General features: G+C 44.6%; 1 protein-coding gene across 1 annotated transcript in view; it reads right to left on the bottom strand.

Moving 5' to 3' along the window:
- Positions 1 to 7375, bottom strand: part of LOC140408932 (zeta-sarcoglycan) — a 780044-nt gene extending 772669 nt beyond the window's left edge. Inside the window, exon 1 of the mRNA XM_072496835.1 lies at positions 7175 to 7375. Within this exon, the coding sequence (XP_072352936.1) occupies positions 7175 to 7369 (195 nt within the window). The 5' untranslated portion in view covers positions 7370 to 7375. The remainder of the gene's footprint in view (positions 1 to 7174) is intronic.
- Between the last annotated feature and the right edge of the window lie 6977 nt (positions 7376 to 14352).

Consider the following 14352-nt stretch of genomic DNA (forward strand, 5'->3'; position numbering starts at 1 on the left):
GTTGCAGAAGGTGAAACGACTGTGTAACAGCCATCTTAGACATACAAAGGGGGCTATTTTCCAGCTGAATTGCACCCGGCGTAAATCCTGCTATATCGGCAAAATACTGGGAGAGATCTGGGCCGGAATTCTTCGACCCGGCGCAGGGTCGAAGAATCCCCAGGGGGATGCGAAAATCGCGCCCCGCCACCCCACGTCGGCTTCCCATTCTCCCCCGCCGAGTCTCGGGCGCCCGCAAGATTTCCACCGTGCCAGTCGGGGTCTGTTGACAGCGGCCCCCCACAGCGATTCTCCGGGCTCCGATTGGCTGACTGGCCGAAGAGTTTAGCCGAGTCCCGCCAACGTGGGTTACTCAGGTCCCACACGGCGGGACCTGGAAGGTGAGTCTGCAGGGACTGTCCTGGACTGGGGGGTGGGGGTATACGACCCGGGGGGGGGGGCATGGTGGTTTGGCCCACGGTCTGGGCCTACCGAACTTGGCGGGCTGGTTCCATGGGGCCTATTTTACTCCGCGCTGGGCCCCTGTAGGGCTCCACCATATTGCCCGAGGGCCGGCGCATGCGCGGAAATCATGCCAGCCGTTCCGCGCATGCCCGGAAATACACTGGCTGTAGCGTGCATGCACGAACTCGCGTGGGCCGTTCCGTGCCGGCTGGAGCTCCGGGGACCACTCCGGCGCTGACCTCGCCCCCCAGGAAGAGGCACATTCCCCATTATCAGGGACCGTTGACGCCGGAGTGGTTGGCGCCGCTTTTCACGCCGGTGTGGGGATATAGCCCCATTATTGGAGAATCCCGCCCCTGAAACAGGATTTGCGCTGGGTGCCAAACAGTTCACGCTGTTACTAGGCTCTCCCAGCAGCCATATCCAGCGAATGTGTGAATCTGATTACCATGCATTTAAATGCAGTTTAAAATGCCAAATCGGCTTGATGCCAAATCGTTCATGAACACGCATACATGCATGGTGTGGGGAGGGGAGATGACCCAGAAATTTAGGGGTGGCTTGCAGGGAGGTGGTCCACCTGTGGTCAGGTGTTGGGGGTGGTGATGGTGGGGAGGGGGGAGGTGCTCCCTTTGTCTGCAGGGGAGGCAACGTCCCTGCAGGGTCGGCCTGCCACTTAACTTTGAGATCCTTAAAAAAGGTGCCCCGGTCTCGGAGGAGCCCGACCTGCTGGTGTGTTTCGGCCCTGCCCCTCTCAATGATGGTGCAAAACACCACCTCCACCCCAGTGCAGGACGATCGCGATCAGATTCAAGTCAGAACAACTGCGCGATTCACATCGATTTCCGCACCAGGAGTGACACAAACATTTTTTTATATTTTGAAAATTCACCCAAAGCCACTCTATGCAATGCTCCTTTGAGAAGATACACGTGTGAGCCTATATAGTCTGTTGGGAAGTGGAAGATTACAGAATGCATAATTCCTTCAATTTGATTTCTCTGATGCTGCAGGTCTGTTCCTCCTTATTCCTGTTGCTCGGTTTCATCCTCCACCTTGCCAGAGTGGAACTGTTGAAAAGAATTCCATGAAAGGATTGGATTGGATTGGATTTTGTTTACTGTCACGTGTACCAAGGTACAGTGAAAAGTATTTTTCTGCAAGCAGCTCAACAGATCATTAAGTACATGAAAAGAATAGGAAATAAAAGTAAATACATAATAGGGCAACACAACGTACACAATGTAGTACATAACACCGGCATCGGATGAAGCATACAGGGTGTAGTGTTAATGAGGTCAGTCCATAAGAGAGTCGTTTAGGAGTCTGGTGACAGTGGGGAAGAAGCTGTTTTTGAGTCTGGTCATGCATGTTCTCAGACTTTTGTATCTCCTGCCCGATGGAAGAAGTTGGAAGAGTGAGTAAGCCGGGTGGAAGGGGTCTTTGATTATGCTGCCGCTTTCCCCAGGCAGCGGGTGGTATAGACGGAGTCAATGGATGGGAGGCAGGTTCGTGTGTTGAACTGGGCTGTGTTCACGACTCTCTGAAGTTTCTTACGGTCTTGGGCCAAGCAGTTGCCACACCAGGCTGTGATGCAGCCAGATAACATGCTTTCTATGATGCATCTGCAAAAGTTGGTAAGAATTAATATGGATATCCTGAATTTCCTTAGTTTCCTGAGGAAGTATAGGCGCTGTTGTGCTTTCTTGGTGGTAGCGTTTGACATGGGTGGACCAGGACAAATTTCTGGAGACGTGTACCCCTAGGAATTTGAGACTGCTAACCATCGCTACCTTGGCCCCGTTGACGCTGACAGGGGTGTGTACAGTACTTTGCTTTCTGAAGTTAATGACCAGCTCTTTAGTTTTGCTGGCATTGAGGGATGGGTTGTTGTCGCTGCACCACTTCACTAGGTTCTCAATCTCCCACCTGTATTCTGACTTGTCATTATTCGAGATCCGGCCCACTATGGTCGTATCGTCAGCAAACTTGTAGATGGAGTTGAAACCAAATTTTGCTGCACAGTCGTGTGTGTACAGGGAGTATAGTAGGGGGCTAAGTACGCAACCTTGCGGGGCCCCGGTATTGAGGATTATTGTGGAGGAGGTGTTGTTGTTTATTCTGATTGTGGTCTGTGGGTCAGAAAGTCGAGGATCCAGTTGCAGAGTGAGGAGCCAAGTCCTAGGTTTTGGTTTTGGATTTTTTTTACATCTATTGTCCCAAATCTGCATGTATTCATTCGTCCTTTGCCCAATTCTGATGGGAGCCCTTGGCCACTATGTGCAAGGTCCAACAGAAAATATAAATGGATGGGCAATCAGTAGTATGTTACAGTGTGCGTTTCACAAGCAATTTTGATCTCAATCCAATTATAAAAGAGTGGGTGCTGAAACAATCATCGCTCCCATTGAATGCAGGCTGTCATAGTCAGAGACGTCTACAGCACAGTAAAGGCCCTTTGGCCCATCACATCCGCACCTAAACAACCGCCTAACTATTCTCATCCCAAATCCTCGACCCCAGTTCATTGTCTCTGTTAAAAGTGGTGGATGAGCAGTAACAATCCATTCTTTTATTTCTCTCTTTCAAATTTGTCCATCCAGCTTTACTATAAAACTTTAGGACTATATACTTTGAAGTAGATGAAGGCTAGATGGCTGGCACAATAGACCAAAGGGCCTCTTTCTGTTGTGTGAAACTCTGACTCTACAACGACAGTTACTGCCCCCTTGTTATAACAATTTTAATCCTTTGAGAGACGGATTTATCTTGAAAGGTAATGTTAATGACACCAAAGTCCTTTCTGTGGAAAAGTGGTTGAATATCCCGAAACCTGTCCTTGTGTTTCAAAAGATACCAAACAATTTGATTGGATGGCTTTACTTCTGTCTGCTCGGGAGCTTTCCTCACTCAAAGTTATTTGTTGATTGGCACAGCTCTTTGCCCATTGTCCGCACATTGCCTTTGAAAGAGTTATGCTGGATACTGATTCTTAATGATTTAAGAGTGGAAATTTGCTGCATTGCCCTGTCTGGAGTATTGACTGCATCCACATTACAAGTTCCACATTGTTGGTGGAAGAAATAACTCTGATGGCTGAATGGCAGTTCCAAAACAAAAGTTGATCCTTAAATAAGTGGCCTCTCCGACCTCAGTTTCCAAATTTCAATGGTGTAATAACTAAGCAGAGATTGTGGTCTGGATTTTAAAAGGGCTGCGGAGGTGAGGACAGAAGGCTGCAGGTGCACAATTTCCCACAGCTGTACTCCATCCTTATGTGGAGCTGGGTCCAGTTAACATCTACTTAATTGGCTGCCTATTCGAAAATTGCTTCCCGGATTCGATACAGAATGAAGACCGGAATCAGGATCATAACGTTGAGCAAAAATTCAGCCCTCAAAGTGAGCTTTGATGGGAATGCCACACTTAGCAACATATCCCAGTGGATTGACACATGATGAACTGGTCATGCCACTATACTTGAAACAAAGTTTAAACACAGTTATCTCCTATTCAGTAATAAATGGAAAATTTCCCTCCTTTAGTTTAATATTCAGCAAAGATGATTGTGAATAATCAACAGAATGTTTTTGCTTGGTTGATAAAAATCAGAAATAGTGCACATATAATACTAGCTTTCCTTTACTACAGCACAAGTGCCATTTCAGCTACCCAGTGTTCGAAATACCAGGCTTTTCAGTAAAAACACAAACTCACATATATCTTGGGCACAATTGAAGAATTAATAAATATTATGCATGTTCTTTTCCTCACTTGCTTGCTCCAATCAATTAGCGTTATGCCATGGCACAGTAAACATCAGGGGCGAGATTTTCCACTCCCGCTCCGGTTGGGAGAATCGCCTGGGCCGCCAAAACTTCCCAGGACGCCGGTCCGACGCCCTGCCATGATTCTCCCAAGCGGCGGGAATGGCCCCGTCGAGTTCCGCAGGCCGCAGACACCCAAAATGGTGATTCTCCGGCACCGCCGCTATTCTCAGGCCCGGATGGGCCGAGTGGCCAGGTCAAAACGGCGGGTTCCCCCCGGCGCCGTCCACACCTGGTCGCTACCATCGGGAACAGCGCGGGAACGCTGGGGGGCGGACTGCGGGGGGGGGGGGGAGGGGGGATCCTGCACCGGGGGTTACCTCAAATGCGGCATGGCCCGCGATCGGTGCCCACGGATCGTCGGGCCGTCCTCTCAGGAGGACCTCCTTCCTTCCGCGGCCCCGCAAGATCTGTCCGCCATCTTCTTGCGGGGCGGATTCAGAGAGGACGGCAACCACGCATGCGCGGGTTGGCGCCGGCCAACCCGTGCATGCGCGGGTGACGCCAGTTATGCGGCGCCGGCCGCGTCATCTATGCGGCGCCGCCTTTACGCGGCGAGAAGGCCTGGCGCGTGTAGATGACGCGGCCTCAATCCTAGCCCATTGTCGGGGCCTGAATCAATCAGGATCGGGGCCGTTTCGCGCCGTCGTGAACCTCGACGCCGTTCACGACGGTGTGGGCACTTCGGCGTGGGAGTGGAGAATCCCGCCCCAGGCATTTCTGTTCAAAACAACTAAATCCACAAAACACATAATAATCATTTAAACACAGATGACTGTATCAAGAAATATGCATAACACGATAAGAAATAAACATATGTGGTGTTAATGATTATATCATAATGCCATTAACTTGTTTTGGTGATCCACGATTTTTCTGCATTTTGTGACAGGAATGATGAATCAACAATTTTTTTTTTAAACATGCCTTGCTCATATTTTGATCGGAAAGCTAAAACTGTGAATTAGGTTTACACAAATGTTATGCTTTCTGAGACATTCTGTAAATGGCATCCTTCGATTTATTAAAATCAGCGTCAAAAACATCTCTGGATTTTCTCAGCAGCGAGGAAGAGTTTTTGTTGCTTGTGTTTGAAGTACTTCAAATAAATATATTTTCCCACTGACAGTGGAACAGGAAGCAATATTAATTCTACCAGAACTCAGAATATCTATCTGTTAGTTTCAGTAAAAATGGACAACTGCTAGACTACTCACTTCCTCACACTCCCTCTCATGCGAATGACAGCAGGCTATGGGCCGAAATTAATCCAAGCAATGGGGTCTTGTCCATTAACTGGACGGTCAAGAGCCCTGAGTCATCTCATTTAGGGAAAGCCCACTAAATAATTGCCAATCAGGCACTTAAGCCAGTGGTGGGCCATCCACAGGATCAAAGACCCCGAGGCGGCTACCTAACCCCCAGAGATCTGCTGTCCAATCAAAGACTGACAGCTCTTGATTGCAGCCAGCACCACAAGGAGAGTGGTGGTAGCTGCTAACAATGCACTCCCCAGAGGCCCAGAATCAGCAAGATACCTAGGGTTTCAAGTGGGTGAGGGGCACAATAGGAGTGGTGGGGAGAGGGTCGCTGGTTTATAGGGGTGCAGAAGGCTTAGAAAAAAAGGCAGTGAGGTGGCTTGCAGTGGGATCCTCCTTCTGGGAGCCTGCAAGCATGGTAACTACCCTACCCTCGATGGTTGAAAACCAGCAATGCTGAGATAAGGCCCTTCCCGCCCCAGATTTATGCAGGGCTGAGGTAGGAAGGTGCAGGGTTCACCCCCACTTACTCCAGCTCAACTAAATATACTTCCCACCTCCACAGTTACCTCAAGAAATTGCATTAAAGGGGCACAGGAAAATGGATAAAGGTTGTCCTTATGAAAGTAGGTTTTGGTACTGCAATATTTGTGCTTCCTAGATGGAAATAAGGCCAGTTAAACATAAGTCACTGTCACAACAGTCTATCTTAATGCCCCAGGCATGCTGTCCAGGAAACATAAAACCAACTAGCTTCAAACCTGGGACACTTTCTGGGCAGATTTTTGGATATTCTATTCATGACCTACACAAAATAAACTTAATTGAATTAAGTTGCATCGAGTTTGTATCAAAGAAAAACATCTTTTAAAAAAAACACCACATCCAAACATGAAACAGAGCGAATAATCTAATTACCAGCTCGCAGTTCCAGTAATTTACAAAGCTATCCTTTTTTAAAGCCAAGAGTACAGCAAAAGTCTAACTAATGATGCATGTGATGAGATGCCCCATTTCAGCAAGTTTTCAGCCATTATTCTGGCTGTCTGCAGTTGTCTAAATTACATTTGGTTGTCTATTTTTCTGATAAAAGTACATTTCTGATTAACTTGACAATTCGCTTGAGGTGTCATTTGAACATATTTATGACTGCAGTAATTATTGCCAACGTCAAATGAACGGAAATGATTGGAAAATCTCAGCTCCTGCAGAAGACAGCTGTCATAAATGTGAGAATTATGGTCAAGAACGAGCAGCTATTTACAAAAAAAAGAGAACAAGACCAACAATAAGAGTAAATGGAATATTGATAGCTTTGCCTGCTGATACAGATACATCTATGAAAGCTATTTTCTCCAGATGGTAGACAAGATAATTACTACATCAGGTCTTCTCTTTGTATTCTAATGGTATTACCCATCATTACAGCTAACTAGCAAGTAGAGCCCAAACCTTAATTTCCCAATTCTCCACAGTATGTAAAATTGGAATCCACAGAAATGTATGGGTTGACGACCATCTTCAATTGTCTTTAATACCTGATGAATTATACATAACCTTGAAAGCATTTCACTGAAGCTGCGACAACGTCAACATAAGGAGAACTGAAAAAAATCAAACAGTCCTGATTCAACAGGCACTTACCACTGAGAATTTCATGACTTTCAATATCCATATTGTCAATGCAAGATTGACAATCATTGTCACCATTAAGAGGAGCACAAAAAAGTATAGCCATCGCTTCCGCCACCCATAAATTCCTACTTGATAGACTTGTTGATTTTCAGGTCTCTGAAGGTTATTATGTTGTGTTGCCAAGATATACTGTTCCCTTGTCATCTGCAAAGAAAAGCAAAATGGTCATTCAGTGTCAATTTTGTAGTTAAAGACAACAGGTCAACTTCAAATTATAGATATATAAATGGCGGGTTCAGAGTATTTTACAGGTTTGCACTGGAGTTTAAATTGGTCTGAAGTTAATAATTAATAAATTGCACTTCATGAGTACAGATGCACAAAATCAAGGAAAGGAGAACCTTTATACATATGTGGAATCCATCTCCTGTCAATTGGTGGGATTTGGCACAATGTAGAAAAACTTTCAGAGTGAAGTTATTGATTAGATTAAAAATATGAAGAACAATTCAGACCAAATAACAATTACAGAAAACACTTTTTTACTTAATTTACAAATACTCCCATGGACAATATCAGAGAATATAAATGTATATATAATATGTTCTGAAAACTTTAAGTCCTGCCACTATAAAATCAAATTAAATTGTCCCCAATGTAAAATAAGCTGTGTTTATTGTGAAATAATCAATCCGATCAAAGATTTACATTGACATCCTATTCTCGTTTCACCTACTTCTAGTTTGTGATGAAATAGTTCCACAAAGTGAAAAAACGTATTCATTTTTCACGCTTCATTACCTGCTCTTAAAGTACGCTTTACTTTAAAATGCGAAAGTCTATATTGAGTATGGACTATCTATGCTATTCAAATGGGAAATTTGCTGCTGTTTTACTTAATTGTATTATTTGGATTACATTTCCATAGACCACAGCTTAGTGAAATTTAATAAATTTGTACTTTGAATGACTCATGTCTGAAGTCATTATTTTTTTTCTCTCAATAATGTCTTCTTGCAGCTGTAATCCTCTGCTTGAATGCATTGGCTTCTTGCTTGGGTACTATACAAAGCCATGCTGTTTTGTTGTCTCCCCAGCTGATTAGCACTGTTGCTTCAAAGCGCCAGGGACCAGGGTTCAATTCCCAGCTTGGGTCACTCTGTGTGGAGTATGCACGTTCTCCCTGTGTCTGCGAGGGTTTCCTCCGGGTGCTCCAGTTTTCCTCCCACAAGTTCCGAAACATGTGCTTGTTGGGAGAATTTAAAATTCTGAATTCTCCCTCTGTACACCCGAACAGGTGCCGGACTGTGGCGACTAGGGAATTTTCAAAGTAACTTCATTGCAGTGTTAATGGAAGCCTAGGTGACAGGAATAAAGTTTATTTATTATTTTGTTTTTGTTGCTGAAGTCACTGCAAGAGAGATTTCTCCCTCTATTTTCCTCCATAGTTTCCTCAATTTATTTTTCAATTTCTCTTCCTACATTCATGTTCCCTTGAAGTCGACACTTTATAAAGTTGTATGGGAACATCAAAGCCGGAGGAGGCCATTTGGCCCTTCAAGCCTGCTCCATCATTCAAAAAGATCATGGCTGATCTGGGCTGTAGTCTCACTTTCCTAGCTGCTCCGCATAACCTTCAATTCTTTTGCCTATCAAAAATATGGGCGGCACGGTCGCACAGTTGCTCCCTCATAGCGCCGAGGTCTCGGGTTTGATTCCTACTTTGGGTGACTGGAGTTTTTACTTTCCCCCCGCATCTACAGCGGTTTCCTCCGGGTGCTCCATTTTCCTCCCACAGTCCGAAGGTGTGTAGGTTGAGTGGATTGACCATGCTAAATTGCCCCTTGGTGTCCAAAAGCTAGTTGGGATTCTGGGGATAGGACAGGGATGTGGCCTAGGTGGGGAGCTCTTTCAGAGGGTCGATGCTGACTCGATGGGCCAAATTATCTCTTTCTGCACTGTAGGGATTCTATAATTCTATCCAATTCAACCTTGAAGAAATTTAAACACCCAGCCTTCCACAGACTAATGATCCCAGGGAAAAACAAATTAATCTTCATGTCGGTCTTAAAAGGGAGAATTCTTAAACTATGTCCTCACATTCTAACAATTATGTCTTATTTCCAAATAAGGAGACCCAAACTGTACACACCACTCCAGATGTGGCTCATCAAGGCCCAGTACAGTTGTAGCAAAACTTTGCTATTTTTATATTCCATTCCCTCACAACATTCCACTTGCCTTCCTAATCACTTGTTGTACCTGCAGATAACTTTATGCAATTCATGTACCAAGACACCTATATCCCTCCGTACTGCGAAGTTCTGCAATGTCTCTCTACCTAAATAGTATCCTGCTTTTCTATTCTTCCTGCCAAAAAGAACAAATTCACATTTTACCATGCTATACTCCATCTGTTAAATTATTGCCCACTCACTTAACCTGTCTAGATCCCTTTACAGACTCTCTGCCCATGAGACCAAGATTGGTAGGAATGTAAGTTGTCAAAAAATGGTAAAGTTAGCCACGATACATTCGGTCCCTTCAACCAAATCATTTGGTATAGATTGTAAATGGTTGAGGCCCCAGCTTGGGGCACTCCACTAACTGCAACTTTCCAATCCAAAAAAGACCCATTTATCCATATTCTCCACTTCCTGTTATTTATTTATTTTTAATATAAATTTAGAGTACCAAATTCATTTTTTCCAATTAAGGGGCAATTTAGCATGTCCAATCCACCAACCTGCACATTTTTGGGTTGTGGGGGCAAACACGGGGAGAATGTGCAAACTCCACACGGACAGTAACCCAGAGCCGGGATCGAATCTGGGACCTTGGCACCGTGGGGCCGCAGTGCTAACCCACTGTGCCGCCCCTACTTCCTGTCAATTAACCAATCCTTTAGCCATGCTACTATGTTGTCCCCATACCATATGCTCTTATATGTGTAGTAACATTTGTTGTTTACCCTGACCAAATGCCTTTTGGAAATCGAACACCACCACATCTACCGGTTCTCCTTTATCCACAATGAATGTTACTTCATCAAAAAACTCTAATAGAATAGTAAAACATGATTACCCTTTTACAAAGCCCTGTTGGCTTTGCATGATCACATCATGATTTCCTGAGTATCCTGCTATAAACGCATTAAGAATAGATTCTAGCACTTGCCCTATGTCAGGTGTTACATTAACAGATCCATTTATGCCTACACTCTGCTTCCTGTTGGCCAATCAATCTTCTATCCATGCCAATATGTTACTCCTACATTATGAACTTTTATTTTCTACAATAATCTTTTAGAATTTAGAATCATAGAATTTACAGTGATTTACAGAGGTGTGGTACCTTCTCAAATGTCTTCTGGAAGTCTAAGTACAGCACATCTATCGATTCCCCTTTATCCAAAGCACATGTTACTTCTTCAAAGAAGTCCTCATAAATTGGTTCAAAATTATTTCCTTTTCACAAAACCATGTTGATTCTGTCTGATTAATCCAAAGCACCCAGCGAGGTCTTTTAATGATAGCTTCTGACATTTTCCCTGTGACAGACGTTAAGCTAACTGGCCTGTAGTTTCGAGCTTTCAGTTTCTCTCTTGCTTAGCTCCTCATACTAACTCTGCAGACCCTCTTTCCTTGTGCTGCTTATGTTATTGTACTTACACAGAAAACAACCACTGACAACCCCCCCCACCCACCCCCACCCTCCACTGTAAGTTCCTCTCCAGCTTTGGGCAGATATCCTGAACTTGCTATCCATTATGAATTTCTCAGACTCACTCTCTAGAGGACCACCACTAGCTTTAGTTACTCTTTTCCTATTCAAATTCTTAAGAGAAACTTTTACTTTTTATATATCAGCTAGCTTTCTCTTGTTCTCTGGTTTCTGCCACTTTATATAATTTTAGTCATTCTTTGTTAGTTCTTAAAGACTGTCGAACCCTCTGACTTACCACTAATCTGTGCAAATATGTAGTGGGCAGCAAGGCTTGCTCCAGAGATCAGGGGCCACCATTAAAGGGCAATATTGGAGGCAGTTTTCCACCCCCCAACATCATGGCAGTGTCAAGGGCACTCTTCTTCCCACCCCCCCACCATCCCGTTAAAGGTGGTGCCCAAATCTGCACTGAAAATATACTTTCCCCACCTGATCTGGATGAATACCCTCCACCATGGTAATTTTGAGAGCACTTTCTACCTCCACACCATAACAGCAGTATTGGGGGTACTCTTCCCCCTCAAAGGCATCAGCCCTCCTCCCCCATTTCTCCATGGGGCTCCCCAGAGGTCCCATTCCTGGCATTGCTCCAGCACAAATTGGCATTGCTGTGGCCACTCAAAATGGCGTCCAGCAAAGAAAGCTGGGAAAAGTGGCCAAGTTCAGGGACAAACAGGCTGCAGCTCTAAATAAACAAAAGGCTGCAGCCCAGACTTTGCAAGTAACATAGGCAAAAGACCATCAAAAGGCCATCCCGGGACAATGGGCTTAAATTAAGATCACCTGCAATGTAACAGACTCAGTCTGTTCCCTTATTTGGAAAGGCCTACGTGCCTCGGAAACCAACAAAATGGCTGGTAAGGACACGCCCCGCCACCAAGGTGGCGGGTCTTGATTGGACTTAATCGATCAGGGTAATAAAACCTGGATCGATTGATTGGTAGCTCATCTGGGACTGCCTAAAAGGGCGCAAAATCCCTAGGGATAAAAGGTGCTGCACAACCCCTCACTCACTCTCTCGACAGCAACGAAAAACAGTGACCCTTCACCGGACGAAGAAGAAGAATAGAAGGAAGACCAGAGCCACGGACAAGGACGACCAGCAACTGACCACCAAGAACTGAAAGACTGCGGGTTCCAGATAAAGGCCATATCTGCCCGGTACTTGCCAGTCTCTTGAAAGTTAAGTTTATATCCTGTCTGTACTCGCTTTGTAGTTTAACTTATGTGTCTGTGTGTGTGTGTGCGCGTGTGTGTGACTGAATAACCTTAACATTGTGTGAACATAAATAAATACTGTACTATTGTGTGAAACAAACTTGTAGTCATTTTGTCCACCTTATATGGGTTAAGACACACTGTGGTTTAGGTACAACATTGGCAAGTTGGCTCTGTTGGGGCAGTGACAACCTATGGCAGGAAGCACAGCTTAGCAATGCCCCTCTCCCTCCCAGGGGCTATATTTGCTTTAGTGACCCAGGTGGGTTACCCTCGACCTATTCCCATTCTTATATAGCTGTTGTAAACTTCGCCAATTGATCAGAATGTTTAAGGAGGGGGGTATCATATGCCTGGGAAACCCTTTTGTGATATTTAAACACATTAAAATTGATTAAAACCAGGTTGCCACCAGTTACATCACCAGCAAGGAGCAGGGAAAATCAGGAAAGATCCCGTTTCCAGACTCTTGCAGGATTTTGCACCCACCTTGATGTTCGAATTTTGCAGCGATTGTGGGTTCAAAATCCACGCCCCAGTGTTTATCTCAATTAAATGAAATCCTTGACTTCATTATTTAGTCATCGATGATGCAAAGTTGATACATTTACGGTACTATACTTTACTGCACAGAAAGGTCAAATCAAACATTTTAACTAAACATAACTTATTACTAAAATAGATCAAATTCTGTTGATTTGTGGCACCAATTTTTTCAAAACACCTCTAATTCTGAATCAATTTTACCGACTTGAAAAACAAAATTCACCTCTTTCATTCACTTTTTAAAAAATTATTTCATGGGATTTGGATGCCGCTGGCTGGCCCAGCATTAATTATGCATCCTTACTTGCCCTCAAGAAAGTGGAGGTGATTCATCTTCTTGTACCATTGCAGTCCATGTGGTTTAGGTACATCTGTTAGGGAGGGAGTTGGGAGGATTTTTAACCAGTGATGAAAAATAAATATAGTTCCAAGTCAGGATATTGTGCTGCTTGGATAGAAATTTGCAGGCGTTCCATTTATCTGATGTCCTTTTCCTTCTAGGTGGTTGAAGTCACGGGTTTGGAAGGTGTTGCCAAAGGAACCTTTGTGAGTTGCTGCAGTGCATCTTGTAGGTGGTACACTCTCCCTTCACTGTGTGAGGGAGAGGGAGTAAATGTTGAAGGTGATAGGCTACGTGGTCCTGGATGATGTTGAGCTTCTTGAGTGTTGTTGGAGCTACACTCATGCAGGCAAGTCTTGGGTATTTTGTCACACTCCTGACTTGTCTCTTGTAGATGGTGGACAGGTTTTGGAGAGTCAGGAGGTGAGCTACTCTCTGCAGAATTTCCAGCCTCTGACCTGCTCTTGTAGCTATCCTATTTATATGGCTGGTACAGTTCAGTTTTTGGTCAATGGTCACTCCCAGGATGTTGATTCAAAAATACCTTTGAATATCAAGGGAGATGGTTGGATTCACTTTTATTAGAGATGGACATTGCCTGGCACATATGTGACACAAATGGTCTTTCTGGATTTATAACAGAGTTGAAGAGAAATTAGTCAACGTGTCGTGAATCTATGGAATTCATTACTCCCAGAGTGCGGTGGATGCTGGAATATTGAGTAAATTTGAGGAGCTAGACTGATTTTTAATTAGCAATGGGTTGAAGGGTTATGGAGAATGGCAGGAAAGTGGAATTGAAGTCAAGAGGAGATTAGCCACGATTGTGTCGTGGAGTGGACTCGAGCAGCTGAATTGCGTACACTTGCTCCCAATTCTTATGTTCTAACACTGGTCTATTTGTTGTCTACATCCCCTCTATACAATAATCATGAAACTTAAGTTTAAAATGTTACAATGGCCAGGGTTTTTCAGTGCTCTGGAGACAGGCTGGGAGGTGAGAGAGGAGTGGAGGTGAAATGGCAGGGAATAATTGGGAGGTTTCACCACTGCCTGGCTGTTTTCCTGGCAATGTGAACTGCAGAATATTGGTGTTCATCAACCAGAGGTGGGTGACCAATTTACATAATAAATTAAATATTCTTCCAGGCTGCTGCAAAATACCAGTAGCAGTCAAGCCCCTCAATACAGGCTGGAAGCCTCCCAGCGGCTTTCCAGGGAAGATAGGCTCCATAGCAGCTGGCTTGTAATGCAGAACAAGGCCAGCAGCGCGGGTTCAATTCCTGTACCGGCCTCCCCGAACAGGCGCCGGAATGTGGCGACTAGGGGTTTTTCACAGTAACTTCATTGAAGTCTA

This window comes from Scyliorhinus torazame, chromosome 3 (genome assembly GCF_047496885.1).
Source record: "Scyliorhinus torazame isolate Kashiwa2021f chromosome 3, sScyTor2.1, whole genome shotgun sequence".
Classification (NCBI taxonomy): domain Eukaryota; kingdom Metazoa; phylum Chordata; class Chondrichthyes; order Carcharhiniformes; family Scyliorhinidae; genus Scyliorhinus; species Scyliorhinus torazame.